The sequence below is a fragment of the Cryptotermes secundus genome, unplaced genomic scaffold (genome assembly GCF_002891405.2).
Source record: "Cryptotermes secundus unplaced genomic scaffold, Csec_1.0 scaffold5, whole genome shotgun sequence".
NCBI classification, from domain to species: Eukaryota; Metazoa; Arthropoda; class Insecta; order Blattodea; family Kalotermitidae; genus Cryptotermes; species Cryptotermes secundus.
In genome coordinates, this window is record NW_019724742.1 from 2,076,813 (window position 1) to 2,093,024 (window position 16,212).

The 16,212-nt window shown below is 43.3% G+C and overlaps 1 protein-coding gene across 1 annotated transcript in view; it reads left to right on the top strand.

The window, feature by feature from the left end:
• LOC111862703 (tyrosine-protein kinase ABL1) overlaps nt 1–16,212 on the top strand; it is a 99,432-nt gene that overhangs the window by 66,062 nt on the left and 17,158 nt on the right. The window contains exon 3 of the mRNA XM_023848320.2: nt 11,966–12,014. Within this exon, the coding sequence (XP_023704088.1) occupies nt 11,966–12,014 (49 nt within the window). The remainder of the gene's footprint in view (nt 1–11,965; nt 12,015–16,212) is intronic.

Here is a 16,212-nt window from a genome sequence, read left to right on the forward strand (position 1 = left end):
TGAGAATATGGATTGTGTTCAGGTGGCACAAGATAGGGTTCAGAGACGCACTGAATACGCTGATGAAAATAACACCGAACCTTAGAATTACCTAGGTATTTGTCATTATAATAGGCCTGGGATAGTTCAGTCGGTATAGCTACTACGCTTCAGGTTCGACGGCCTAGGAATCGGGGTTCGGTTCCTGACAGAGCAAGAGACTTTTCTGCAGTGTCAAGACCCTGTGTGGGAGCCCACGGAGTGGGTACCTGGTGCAAAAAGTGGCTGGGGTTTGAGGCTGATAGCCCACCTCTGTGATGCATCGAGGTTAAGAACAGTGGAGCCATACCACCTCTCCTATTACGTCCTCAGGACATAGCGCTTAAGTATAGGGATGATATTTCCCTCTATGATTGGCCTGTGCCGAGTCACATGACGTGATCACCCAAAACCACTGTGTCCGCATGTCTGGTAACAAAGTTACGGACATGAATTTTATAAGCTAACAGCAGCAGCAGCAGCAACAAGGCTTAGAGTCCCACAAAGCTTTGGCCAGGTTGTTATGGTACGCTTCTGATTTGCATCGGGGAGGCGTGGATCCTCTTCCATCAAGACTAAAGTAGGACTTGTTGCTACTCGCTGTTTCCTGTCTACTTTATAATCTGTCATCGTCCCCCAAGGTATGCAGTAGCCCTAACCAGGCAACATATTATAGCATCCTCTTTTTAAATTGGGAACTTGCTTCGCACCCAGCATGTAGCTGACTACAGAGCAAGGAAATTAGTTTTAATACATCGTCACTTTTATTTAGTCGTAGATTCGGTGAAATGTAGTCGTATAAGTATCAGAATGATACTGAGTTAAGAACGTTCGAGGATGTCTAGCACTGTTCCATTGGTTTTCCTCGAGAAGCCCACCGTGTGGAACTTGTCTGATGTCTGAACTCCAGGCCAGGAGTCATTATACGAAGCAAGAATGCTAATTACTACATCACAATGTTTGTTACTTCCTTTTAACCACGTAATAATTACAGTTCTACGCATCCTCACCTGAATAGGTTATATTGAGTCACGGGAAAGGGATTCGGGACGGATGTCGAAGGAAGCAATCGTAACCTTTGTAGCTTCTGGAGGGATTAAGAGAAACCGTTCCAACTGTCAGGCAGGATGGGCAACTAAGGGGCTGAGAATCAAAATTCGAATTGTCTGTTCTAGCCACTACACCTAGACTTTTTTTTTTCCTGTGGCTGCATTAAGATGCATGCCTTACTTGCACATAAACAGTGAGAGAGTCCCATGATAATTAGAAAGAGCACATATTTGAGGGTTTGTGTGTAAAGGAAGCAGATTAATTTTGTTAAATACCCTTTGTTTGTGAAAAACTGAGAACAGGTGGTTGAGCATATGGCGTGATACATGTTTTTGAAAACAGCAGTAAGTTGCATATATGCAGAGAAAGTAAAAGTAGGTCTAGGATACGAAAAGACTTAGTCAAACTAACAAGACTTGTCTATTTATGGAAGTATTATTGACCTTTCAACCAGATTGCTTGTGACCTGGATATTAGTCATGTAGTACTCGGAATACTGGAGACCCCCTGTGAATGTATTAGCCTGTATTAGTTCAGACAGATCTGAAGTTAATGCGAGTTACGTTGAATCTTGAATGTCTTGTGCAGTTTGAACGTGTTTAAATCATTCTGACGAGGACGCATCCGTTTCTCATAGAGTTGTGCATATTTTATAAAATATTAGCACTTCTGCTTTGTAGTCCTGGTTTCGGCCCAGGAGGAGGCTATCCCGATGTGTTTCAGAGTTCCCCTAAATCCCTTCTGGTACTTGCTTGGGTAACAATTTTAAAGAGGTCACGACCTTCACATCTGCATATTACATTGTTCACAGTAATCCCATGTAATGCTGTAAGAGTGTTGCGAAACAAAGTAAGAAGTAATAAGATATCAATTATTCATGTGCTCAAATGGTACAATGGCAAGAGCCAACGGTTTGAAATTGCTGTAATCTCACGATGTCCAGAAAAGTATGATTGTTGGCCTACAAATAGGTCTTTTGTCTCTGAGCATCTCGAAGTAGACCTGTATGGAGAAGGCGTTTCTAAAGCTGACAGTTGTTCCGCCATGCTGTCGAATCCATTAAGTTCCTGCTGGCTTTTGTCAGCACAGTCGTGCTTGGTTTAGTGTCGCGTCGGGACCTGTCACAACATATTTTATGTGTTTGTTCCAAGACCGTTTGTTCGTTTGTAAATGGGATGGCCGCATCGAAGCGAGTGTTTCTGAGTAGGCACTGTAATTTCGCACGTGTGCACCTGCTCTCACGCAACGTCCAGGTAAGGGCGCTTGTATAAGACTTAGCAACATATGCACATAACTTCTGTCAGTGCAGGCTCCTGCAGCAGGTTCCGCGTAACTCCTTTTACCACTCACCCACGGCGGTTACTTGCTTGAACGGTCGTAGGCTTCACCACCGCCAAGTTTAAGCCTCTTGTGCTTCCTATGCATGGCTTCTCCTTGTCCGAATGCACGCTCATTTGGATTTAGATGATTTTGGATGACTTCCGCCTGTTCCCTACATAACTTCGTTGTGTATTCGTACTACACGAAGGAATTTTGAAAGCCCAAATATTGTGACTTCTCGTTGAAGTTTAACGGCCACCGCATTATACGTATCTTTACTTCTTGGTGGAATGAAGTTTGCAGGAGCCACATTTGTGTGTGTTACGTAAACATTTTGAGGAACCGTGTTTTAAGTGAGAACCAAATTCAGGTGAAAAAGATTACGTTATTCTGGGATATGACGCCATGTGTTGTGGTAGGTAAGTAACCGCCGTTTTGAGGAACTTGGCTGCCCGCAACTTCAAGAGAGGTAGTCAACAGGTTCCTCCGAAACGTTCGAGCCTGCCTACCGCACTACATGACTTCACATTCTGGAATACTAACACCAGCTTGAGAACCCCGAATGTCAAAAACATACATGGTTCCGTCTGTAGATCTGTAATGGGAAGCGTAGCATGAACTGAGATGATCAGACTGCAACATACGTACGTCTTGATGTACTGGCTTCACATTTGTACACCACGTTGCTGCGGATTTTATGCTCTTACATTATTGAATCGGAAATTTAATTTTAGAAAACATTTGGGAAACTTTCTGAATACACCTTGTATGAATTGGAAAATCACTGTTTACTTCAGTGCCCTACCTTGAATGGGCTGGACTGCCGTGGTTGCATTCCCAGTAGGGCAACAGATTTCTTTCTGTTTCAGAGCGTCTAGACCGTATCAAGGGCCCACCCAACCTCCCATTTAATGGACACCAGGGGCCCTTTCTCCGGGGGTTGAAGCTAATCACTTACCTCCATCTAATTCCGAGGTCAAGAATGGTGGAGCTATACCTCCACTTTATTATGTGTGTAAGGACAACGTTACCATCTTTTACCTTTACGTACCATCATGAATGGACTTAATGGAGTATTATTAAGTTATTGATATCACTTGTTTACTAGAATGAGATGGTGTATTGACAGAATTAAGCTTCAGCATTATATTTATGCAAACGCAGGTATTCGAACGTGGTTTGAGTGAGTAAAAATACACATTGCGGGGTTAAGATTCTGTCAGTAGTTGGTCTGATACGTTATGGATTGTAATTCCTGTAAGGGGAGGAGACATTAGTTGTATAATCTGTGAACTTATTCTTCACGGATATTAAGCGTGTCTCTTGTTGACGCGGTGTGGTACGTCCTCAGGTTGTCGATGAAGGAGACCGCCACCAGATGGGGAGCAGCAATGTGTATATTGAATAAGCAGTGACAACTAACAAGGGGTAATCCTTCCAACTTACGTCCGGGCGTGGGACTTACATGGCCCTGGGCTCGATTCAGCCTCTAACAGAAATGAGTACCAGGAATCTTCCTGGGGGTAAAGGGCGGTCGGCGCGTGAGGCTGAAAACCTTACCGCCATCTGTGTGCCGATTGTGAAGAAAATGTGAGAGCGTCGACGTCTCACAACCTGATGGGTCTCCACGGCCTGTTACAGGGATAGTTTTACCGTACCTTTAACGTGATCATTCGACCACAACCTGCACCTATCACCGCGCTGTGTATCGTGACAGCACTGCTGAGGTGTATGTTAGTGGCGTGTGCCTCGGAAGCCAAGCGTCTCAGTACGTGTTTTCATTAACAAGGAATCACACTATCGAGAATTTGTGCGCGAATTTCGTTTAATCCGTGTCAGAAGAGTATAAGGCCGTGGACTGGATTAATCTGGCTTGGGGGAAGGACTAACGGCGGGCTGTATGTACAGGATAATGAACCTTTCGGTTCCTGGTCGGCTGAGTATTAGCTACTCAATAAGGTGTACTGTGCTCCATGAAATTAGTTGTTCCTCATTGAAAGTTAACTTGCTTACCAACTGCTGTCACTGAAGATGTACACACACGGAATGCCCCGTGCCTTTATGTCAGCAGATGATTCGTGAGTTCATACTGAATGAAGATTGTTATATCAGCATGGGTCCTATTCTCAGTGGTTTCGGAGCTGTGGGTATTTGAAATATAGCTTGATTTGGAGGAGTCTGCTATTTGGGGCGGGGGGTGCATTGTGAAAAGGATCAAGTGGTTACATTGTTCATTTGACGTAGCTTGAAGTGATTGTTCAAAATGTCCGCGTCAGCTTGGATGCCCGGGCTGGTTCTTTTCACTGCGGAACGTGTGAACTTAACGAAGAACTGCGACGTTCTTAACGTGTCTTGAGGCATCAGACATTTGCTACAGTAGTTTGTTACTAGTGTCCACCTTGCATTCATCAATCTGTCTGTCTATCCATCCATCTACAGCCCTTGTGGACCTTGGCCGCGTTTTCAGTTTCTTAATCTGTACACAGTCGGTAGGATTCTTTGGACGGGGGATGAGCCCGTCGCAAGGCCTATACCTGCACACAGAACAACAGCCCGCAGACATCCATGCCTCGATTTGGATGCGAACCCACGATCCCAGTGGTCAAGCGGCATAAGATATTCATGCCTTAGGCCGCCCAGCCACTGTGATCGGCACCCCGCATTAATACAAAGAGTTTTGTAATCTGCTAGTGTAAAGGGCCGAGATCCGCAGAATACAGCGGCCAAGGAACTGTATGTTCAGATACCGCATGGCGTTTCTACTCAAATGCAGTGTGCTGCGTCATGCTGGTACTGCATCAGCAGCCATGTTCTGTTAGAGAATGTCGCCCGTCAGACGTCGCGGGAAAATAGACACTGCGTTTGTTACAGAAGGAATCCGGAATTGTTTCAAATACCCATAGTTCCGAAGCCATTGAGAACAGGACCCATGCTGACATAACGTTTTTCATTCATGCTGACTGAAGGGATCACCAGCTAAAGGTATGGCAAATTTATGTAGGCCTGTGAGCATAAAACTGTGGTTAGTAAGAATGTTACTTAGAGAATCGAGGTTCCTTCTGCAGAATTGACATCGTCATTATCGGTATCAGCATTAAGCTTCATTTACATTTCCTAAGCCCTCTAGGTGCCCGCGCGGTCTGACGCATGGACCGTCGTCGCTCGCTCGAAAGCTGGGATCGTGGGCTCGAATACCACTCAAGGCATGGATGCTTGCGTGTCCGTTTATTCTGTGTTTGTGCTGTCCTGTGTGCAGGTAGCGACCGGCTGATCCCCAATTTAAGGAGACCTACCGACTGTGTATAAAGATCTAGAAACTGAAAACGCGGCCAAGGCCCAACAAAGGGCTGTAGAGCCGTAGATAGATAGCATAGTGCTTAGGAATAGGAGTACTTTACCTTTATAATTATTTACTAAGTATATGTCAAGGAATTGCCTTCCGTTGGTCTTTACAAAATTAAAATAACCTTGTTGCAAGGGAGTGAGTTGTGACCCTGTATATTTGTACCAGCATACAATGGAAACGGATCTGGGCTAAATGATTATAATACCTAGGGTACGGACTAGAGTTTCAGGGAAGTGGGCTTCAATTCCCGGCAGGGTAGAGACTTTACACCTGTCCACAGCGACCACATGGCTACACGGCAACCCAAACTTTTGCCCAATAATTATAGTAAACTTTCTTGTGTGTTAAGAATTACAGCCAAAATAGTGATTTGAAACATTGGTGTTATATCTTGTAAATTTAATATAGCTTTTAATCGATATTATTGGAAATTATCTACAGAAATGAATCGTGAAATTGTATATTATTGTTGCTAGCCTCACGAAGAAAAGTGGGCGGCAATAAATTCTTCCTGGCATTTCGTGTTTTTTGGAATGAGGTCACGCTCCTGCGCAGAATGGTTAAGGGAGAATTCCGATAAGTGAAATGGAGAGCATATCTAGATTGAACTTCTTTGATGCAGTATCCTCAAACATGGGTTCTCAGTTCTAACGTTCCAGAGACTTTCAGAATTGACATCGCCACAGACTGCTAAAGAAGAATACCTGGTCGATATTACCCACCCAGATAAGGTAATAACCGAACAGTGCGTACATTTAATTGTATTTTTTTTTTCCTTGGCACTACAGCCCCAGTGGGCCTAGGCCTACCTCCATGAACTTCTCCGTTCACTTCGGCTTTTCTAGATCTTACACGTTCGGTAGGACTCCTTGGGCGGGTGATCAGCTCGTCGCAAGGCCTCTACCTATACACAAACACAGAAAAGCGCGCACACACAAAATAAACATCCATGCCCTGAGTGGGATTCGAACCCACGATCCTGGTTTCCAAGCTAGCGAAGACAGTACATGCCTTAGACCGCTCGGCTACAATTGTATTTTCAAATTAGATTAATGTTTCCCGCAGAAGTTACATGTGTATCCCACTCATTGCATTATGCATGGGCCCATTTTCCATATCTCACATAACAGTAAACATTCTACTCTTGATCTCGGTTTCGCAGCACTCCAGACGATGTTAATAATCGCTGATGTCATCTTCGTCGCCATTATAGAATTCTTTGCGGCTCGTATTCACCTTGCAAAGGACCTTCTGGTGTATTCTGACGTCATATCTCTATCTTGTTTTATTTTATAACTTTTCGCTTTGGAATTGTGTTCTGTCCCGGAGAATTTCTTGCGTTGGTAAGGTCTCCGCTCCTTCCAAATGTTTTCTTCTGGGGTTGACATTAAGTATCTGATTGTTGTTTTTCTGACCTTTGCCAGGTGCCTTGTTTTGTACTGCACAACCAGTTTGTTCGTAGTTCTAAACTTCCAAAATTGATATCAGGGTAGCTGAAGCACCAACACACGGCCATTTCCGACTGGTCGATGTTTCCTAGACGTGACTGCACACCTCCAGCATCTGATGGCTCATACTGTTATCAACAAACGCCATTGCAGTATTCGCCGGAGGAATAACTTCGTCGCTGAAGACTGGTTGAAAAGGAACATCCAGGTGTTCTGGAGACATCTGTCCAATTACTGTATAGAGCGTGTTTTCATAAATGTAGCATTAGAAAGGATACTAAATAGTAAAGGGCTATCGTTTTGTACTGGTTGGTTTTCACGAGGCTGTCACGTTCTCTGTTGAATGCAGTCTTGAGGAAGCCATAAAATTGATGTGAATTTCGTTCTTGTGTTTTAGTCAGTGAGGTATATGAGTTGAAATCTACAGCGTAACACTGTAACACTGCACAGTTCAGAGGCTGATCAATAAACGATTGCCCAAATGAAGAGAATTGGGTGGGGTTGATGCATCCAATCAGCAAACTCTTCGGCATTGAGCCATCCGTTTGTTGTGCATTTGTAGGAAGCTCTTAGAAGGCTCCCTATGTGGGGTCCATGCGCTTTAAAGGAAAATGAACACGAGAGGAACAAAGTTTCCGGGTGTAATCTTACGGAAGATGCTCTCTGCTGTGCTGACGAAACCTTCCTTCCTATCTTAGCAGCACTCTCTCCGGGTTTTTGTAACGTCGATATTCCGGCTTCTCCCTGATTGCAAATACTTCCTCAGTACTGGAACCTGACTATTGAAGAGCGTTGGCATTTCCTTAGTAAATGCTGCTCTCATAGTGTGTATTGCCTCTGCTTCTCATACAAAATGAGGTTCGATTTTGTTGTATATCATGTAGAACCCAATCCTGTCGGCTAATTATGCTTCTCGGTTCAGATATCTCCCAGCCCTTCAGTGAAGCTGTATCCAAGTCTGCACGTCTTTGTGACCAAGGCCTGCAGCAGAGTGTAACCGGCTGTCTACTTTTCTTGCTTTGGAGTATAACCCGCCTTAGCTTTTTTGTATTGCCAGAGTCTGCGCGGTCTTGGAGAGTAACAAGTGGAAAACCTAAAGCTTTTCGAACAGCTCGAATTTTTCTGTCGTCCTCTTTCACACCTTTCACAGGAGCACTTTCAGCTCACGAGCTCCAGTGTGAAGTTCTCACAGCGGTGTGCCGCCCTGTGGCCCAGTAGAAGTTTAACTGCCTCTATATTCAGTCTTGGAGAGTAAGCCAAGTGAGCAACCAGCAAGAAGGAAGCATCAGTCAGACCTCTGCTTGCTGGTTTCTTCCTTCGCTTACTGTCTCATCCCGATAATTGAGGCGCTCCGTTCCTCTTATGCAGGATTACACGACTCCACGTCTTGATAGATATCATATTCCAGGTTACTTACTTACTTACTTACTCATGGAGCTGAGCCCTTCTGGAGGAGCCGCCAATTCTGCAGCTACTCAAGAATTTCCCAGCATTTTATGGAACCCGAAGGTTCATTACCGTGTTTACAAGAGCCCTCCACTGGTCCCTATCCTGAGCCAGATCTATCCAATCCATACCATCCCATCCTATCTCTCTAAGATTCATTCTAATATTGTCCACCCACCTACGCCTTGGTCTTCCCTGTGGTCTCTTTCCTTCTGGCTTTCCCACCAATATCCTATACGCATTCCTCGTCTCCCCCGTTCGTGCTACATGACCTGCCCACCTCATCCTCCTTGACTTGATCGATCTAATTATATTTGGAGAAGAGTACAAGTTATGAAGCTCCTCATTATGCAGTTTTCTCCAACTTCCTGTGACTTCATCTCTCTTTGGTCCAAATATTCTCCTCAACACTGTTCTCAAACACCCTCAGTCTATGTTCCTCCCTTAATGTCAGAGACCAAGTTTCACACCCATGCAGAACCATCATATTCCAGGTACCTTTGTTATTCCTTAGTTCTGTCTGCGTCAGTCGAAACACTTCTTTCGAAGTTGGAAATTTCAAATCAGATGCATGAAGTAAGATTTGAGGTTTTCACGGCGGGGACTATGAAGAAAGCAGTCTTCTGGGATTTGGCACCGTGTATAGGTGGTGTTAACCGACGTTTCGGAGGAACGTATCGCCTNTCGATCAAGGTACTCACTACAGGATGACAGTCATTATGTCCATGATAACAAATTTGGATAAACTTAGGATTTCTAGCTTATATTACAGCTCTCAGACAAAAAGAAAAGCACAATTCTCAAGTTTTATTTAGTATTTCAAGTTATAGAAGTGAAGTGTTGAGTTTGAGTGTAAAACTTGATTTATCTTCAGTCAAACATATTTTGAAAATTGCATAAGATTTTACTAAACCCTTTATTCATATTGTTACGAAAACAGTGTAATTAAATGGCACCTGTCTCTTGGTATATGCTACTTGGGTTGGCCGCGAGGTACCACTAGTAATCACACTGGACATCCTTCCCCACTCACAGACAGTGGTGTTCGGTATTACCCAAAGATTGGAATTCTCACTCTTACCCCTAAATGAGTACAACATGCAAAGTGAATCTGGTCTGTATGCTTATTTAGTGTAAATAATTTATTTCGTCCATGTGTACGTTTAACAAATGTTTAGTTACACGGGTATGTAGGTCATTGGCTCTCAATTTGTACTGTTCGCATAAAATAGTATTTATTTTACTGGCCTTGTATCGCTTACTTGATTGTTACTATCTTGCACGCTTGGTTTTACGTCTCTCACATTACAGCGGGTGACTGCATTAGGATTATGAGAGTGAAACTGCATTAAAGCTTCACCCCGTCGAGGTACGTTGGCCCATACCCTGACACGGGAATGGAAAGAGGGCTCTGAAGTTATTCTTTCCTTCATTTTTACGTTCTCACAATTTCGTTATCCTTACCACCCTATTTCTGTTTAGTTCGTCGACCTCACTGGCTCCCTTAGCGCGCTGAACACCCACCGTATTATCGCAATAGATACCGGGTAATGATTATTCTCGGATTGCTGCGTCTGTTTATATTTATCACACCAGTTATTCCTCTTATTTCGTTCATATTGAGAGCCTGTCTCATCAGCAGGGAACTTTCCCACGTTTTCGGCATTACTTCGCATTTGTGTGTTCTTACGGACAACAGAAGATGAAGGGCGGCTGGACTATTCTCACTGCCCCTCCATGCATATCTAGGTGCTGATCCCCGTCCATAGGTCATGTACATTCGCTTACTGCTCAATTCGGGGCTCGGGCGGCGTTTACACTCCGACGGTCTCTTGGTATGCCGTTCTGAGACGTTACCACTCACTGGGCGTTGTGACGAAATCAGCCGAAGTTGCCTGAAGCTGGGTAGACCTGTATACGTTTGCATGACCTAAGGTGGGGAGCCATGGGCCATAAGGGCTTAAAGACGCAGTTAACCAGTAGGCTAGAATTTATTGTTAGGTTTGGGATTGTCGTTGATGTCCAAGAAGATAATTCTGCAGAGTATTTCTTGAGTTCGGGTCATGGTGGAGGTTCCCACGCTGGCAGACAGGAATATTTAACGGGAATTGAAGAATTCCTGTGCTGTAGTCTGTTGCCAATTGGTAATTTAAACACATGGTTACGTACATCAAGATTGTGTATCTGAATTACTGATCTTAATAAACCGTGATAATACATTGTGGGATATAGAGATAAAACCTGCTGCGTAACCTTGTTACATTGTGTAACTCGTGACTTGCAGTACAGTAAGCGGCAGTGTTTGTGCATTTGCACGGTAGGAAACTTTGAAAGATGCAGTTATATTTCAGTCCTGTTTACATCTATCCAGTTGGCCTTATAATTTTGGTGTAGATATGTTGCAGCTAAAGTTTAAATCGAAAGAAACTATGTATATCTTGTTATAAACGTGTTTTTGCCACATTAATTATGCTAATTAAAAATTATTCTTTGATGCTTGGTTTGTTTATGTGGCACTGCGTAAGAAAAGAATTTGTTACAATGGTAATCCTATATTTTTATAAAGGCACTTGCTTTTCGCAGTCCCCTCGTCCTAACTCATGCCGGCTCAGTAGAACAACTGAATCCTGTCAGGCAATAAATTAGGCAAGCGGAAACTGCACATCACAAGCCAGTCCACCATTNCACGGTGCCAAATCCCAGAAGACTGCTTTCTTCATAGTCACCGCCGTGAAAGCCTCAAATCTTACATGTTTATTTATTGGCAGTGAAACTTTACAGATTTATCCGCACAAGCAAGGAATAATTTGTTTTTATGTCATTATCAAAATTCACGTCTCCAGAAAGCTACAAACTTGCCTCCTGTGGTGACGTTGTCCTACCTGATGCAAGACAAGGTAGTTGTCCTCTGCTGAGAAACGGAAACATGTTGTAACTCGCCAATAAATCAGTCGCAGTGCCTAAAGAAGACTGTAACATCCATGGAGAAATGTCACGTGCCTATTCTGGAAAGTGCGGTCAGTGAACAAAATCGTTAAATCTGAGATGTGAATTCATTGCACTGACCTTTAAATAACATTGATTTAAAGGTCTTCCAGCCATTGTCTTTATGTTAATTGAAAATTTAAATAGATATATATATTATAGTATTAAAATGATTGAAGTTGTGCTGTTTTGGCACGCATGCAGAATTTTATGAAACTTCAGTAGTGGTCATACCCTGAAACCGCAGGAAACGCTGAACAGTATTTGCATGTGGATTGCTATGTAAACTTAACATTTGTTTCTATTTACTTAAAGTGTACTGGTGGTTCAATAATTGTTCTTTTATTTGTAGATTCATGGGAGTTTGTGTTCACGAAGGGCAGCTGCATGCTTTGACAGAGGTGAGTGTTGTATCCCTTAGATATATACGTACAGTAATAGTCCAAATGACTTGAAGGCATATCGGTATAGTTTAGTAGGTTTGCATTTGCGTGCTTTTCTGTAAAAGTTACTAGTTCATACTTAAAGCATATAAATCGTGAAATAAATTTCCATTCGGTCATAATTCTTACACTTAGAATGGATAAGTTGACAAGATTATTTCTTTCTTTGCTAATTGCACAAAATTAAAATTGATTTTACATAACAGTTGTCACGCAGTTACGGTTTCATGATTATATCTGCGTATTGATATTAATATAAGCACACGGACGCACAGTATCATAAGCCAATGTTGCCTTATCTTATTTTACAAGGCAAGATCGGTTTGTGTGTGTCCTTGTACTCGTATGTATGCCTTCTTTACATTTAAACCAATGGATAGATTTCCTACGAAACTTCGTGTGAACAGCACGTCACTAAAGGCAGTCCGCATATTTGTACAGCTTGATTTCATACCATTAATACTATCAAAATTGAAAACTTTTGGGTTGGGAGCGACATTGGCGTCACTGCTGGCATGCAATGCTTAAAATGTGCAGTTTTTGTAGAACCTGTAGTAGTTTGAAGTGGCCCTTCAGTATCCAGGACTCGGCTAAGCTAGGCTCGTGGAATTAGGAATGGAGGCAGATAGTGAACGAGCCGTTTGAGCCGGAGGTACTGAACTTTGTATGTACACAGTGTGTCCAGGTTCTGTTAGGACTGAGTTCATTAAAAATACAAGACGTGAATTATTTTCAAAATTTCTCTCTTTTTTATCCAAAATAGTCTCCTTCTGAATCAATACATAGCTGGAATCAATTGAAAAGTTTTCGAAAACAGTCGCTGTACTCCTTTTGTGGAATCGCATTTAAAACTGCGGTACATTCCCTTTGGATGTCCTGAACGGTGTCGTGACGGTCTGATTTCATCAACTTAACTTTTGGGAACAACCAGAAATCTGCTGGAGCCATATCTGGCGAATACGGAGGATGACCAAGGACTGTGATCCCTTTTCTGGCCAAAAAATCGCGCACGATCTTCGATTTGTGGGGTGAGGCATTGTCGTGGAGGAGCAACCAGGAACCTTTCTCTCGATATTCAGGTCGAATTCGAAGAATTCTCGCCCACAAACGATTGAGGACTCCGAGATAATAATCAGAATTCACTACTTGACCTTCTGGCATAAATTCCTTGTGAATGATTCCTTTGGAATCGAAGAGAACGGTTAGCAGTGTCTTTACTCGACTCTTTGCATGCGCACTTTCTTTGGTTTCAGCTTCTTTGGGCTCAACCACGCTGCACTCTGCCGCTTTGTGAGAGGCTCATATTGAAAACACCATGTCTCGTCACCAGTAACAATCGATTTTGTAAATTTTATATCACTTTGGGCCGACCGTAACATGTGTTTGCAGTGTTCCACTCTGGCATGTCAGCGCGTGAGGTACAAACCGCGCACAGACCTTCCGTTTGCCCAAATCCTCGGTCAAAATTTGATGTACATTACTTTTTGGTATTCCCAAAAGTTCCCCGATGACTCTTGCAGAAACACGTCTGTCTGATGCAAGGATTTCGGTCACTTTTTTTCACGTTTTCTGCAGTGCGACTTGTTCTCGGCTTTGATGCACGTGGAGCGTCTTCAGTGTCCTCCCTGCCCTCACGAAATACAGCATACCATCGAAAAATGTTCGAGCGACTCAAACAACCACTACCGTACACACTTTTCATCATTTCATACGCTTCTCCGGCTGCCTTGGCTAATTTCAAACAAAATTCGATGTTGGCTCTCTATTCAACCGCCATTTTCCGACGAGCGTCAGAACAGTACTGTTACATTCAAGGTCAGAACACATGATGCAGCGATGCTTGCGCTTTGAAATTATAGACAGCCACAGCTGAAACTTCAAGAATCTTAACGCCAAAACTCGCCAATAGATGGAACTGCAGGGCAAAATTAAGAAAAAATGAGCCCTAACAGATCCTGGACACCGTGTATGTACCGTAGTTGGTTGAGGCACTGTGCTACAAGCTGGAAGGTCATGGGTTCGAGTCCCGATGACGTGGATTTTGTCACTTTACCTAATCCTTCCAGCCGCTCTGTGTTTCTGGGGTCGACTCAGCCTCTAACAGAAATGAGTACCAGTAATCTTCCGGGGGGGGGGGGAAAAAGGCGGCCGGCTGGTAAGGCTGACAACCTTACTGCCATCTGTGAGTCGATTTTCTAGAAAATGTGGCAGCCTCGACTTCTCACACCCCTGTGGGCCCCGAAGGTCTGTTACTTTCGCCAGGTGATTTCATTTTCTTTCGTGTAGGTGCCACGAACATTAAAAATCTGTTTCACTTGTAGTATGGCTTTCAAGAGATTTTGAACACAGTTGAATTCTGGTAGAAGTAACGAAGAAACATAAGCAACTCTGCGAGTCCCGATGCTTCTGTTTCTTCGTTGATTTGCAATGAAGAACCGTTGCATGATTTTAGTCACGTCACTAGTTGATGTTCTGTATCGTACGATAGATCACGAATACGATGATGAACAGTGTTATGCGACAGTTGAATATTCTCCTACTCCTTCGTCACGTGTATATCGAGCATACACTTTGACGTTTCGGCAGCATGTAGTGTACTTAAAAGTTTCAGCAATTGTGTGATCTTCCCCTGCAAGCGCAATGCGGTAACTCGCTCTGTAGGAGGCCTGGGTAGCATTTTCACTGCCCGTTTTTGTAACTTTGGTAATCAGCCTTTGACAAGTTTCAATCTAATGCATGAAGCCTCGGCTTGAAAAGTCTTATGTATGTCCGTGGCTGTACATTCAGGGTGAGCAGTTTACAGATGCCTACGTAGTTTTGCAGGAAACATTGTGTAGCTAGATAACACCTTGTTACACACGGCATAGCATGCATCTTTTAGCGCTTATATCACCAGTGCTTGTAAATACCTAAGATAAGATACACAGAATTACATTGCATCTGTAGCGGTGTCTGGACCATTACTGTAGAGCCTTTGGTTGATTACGCTGAAGGCTGAGGCCCGCTTCCCACTTCATTTTCAGCAGCAGCCGTGCTTTATTTTGTCTTTGAACTACCTCCCTTTAGCCACCGCTCCATCATGAAATTTGTAGATTAAATATGTAAACCCACAATGATGGCACTTGCGTCAACATATGCACGTGAAAGTTATGGAAGGAAAATAAACGTAAACACTACTTTCCTATTCACAGTTCGGTTATGTCAGCACTACCGCAACTCGAGCAAAACAGGACTGTTTGAAACTACGAATTCACACCTCTGCAATATGACCATGGGCTCGTAAGGGTTGTGGCAAGACTTTGACCATAGTAAAGGGAGGTTTTTGCCTTTGTTGACCGGTTCACGGCGATCGGTGCGCCGTTTGCTGCAAGGCGCGTACGAATTTTGCCGATTAATTAATATGCCTATTGGCCAATAACATTCGGAATAAAGTAGTTACAATTCACAGATCACAGGTGTTGTAAATGCTGTCCCTCTACACGTTGATATCTTTCGGAATTAACTCTTTCGTTAAAAACACAGGTCCAACAATCTTCTTGCGCTGAAAGTACGCCAGACACCAACTTTCACTGGATGAAACGGAACTTCGTGGGTTAGAATTCGCTGATCTTCAGTAAGGATTATTTTGTGTATTTATGTATCCCTGCAAGTGAAGCCAAGCTTCGTCAGAAGAGAGTGACAATTGCTGACGGTCTGATCCTCGGCGACAGACTGTAGAAACCAGCTTCAAAAATGAACCCTGCTAGCTGGATTGCGCGGCTGCAAGGCGTGGATTGCTGTTGTTTCATAGGGCCTAAGCTTCATTAATTATGTTGTCCTTCTTGCACAAGACTTTGACGCTCTAATCAAATGAGCTAGACGTGTAAGTGAATTTCTGTGTTCAAGTCTGGCTCCTTTGTTATCAAACTTTTCGTCAGTAAACACTCGGCGCTTATGTTTTTGTTTCCTGTCTATTAAGAGTCCCATTGATCAAACTTTTTTTTTTCACCAAATTGTGAATTGTTTGGCTGCAAGGAACTGTTTCATCACAACATTTACGTCGAAATTTTAGCTGATACTTCGTAGCAGATCTGTATTTCAGTTAGGGGTCATGCTGAAATACACATTAATCTAAAGCATAGCGAACCATGACGGAGCACACTGCTCACTAATTGCA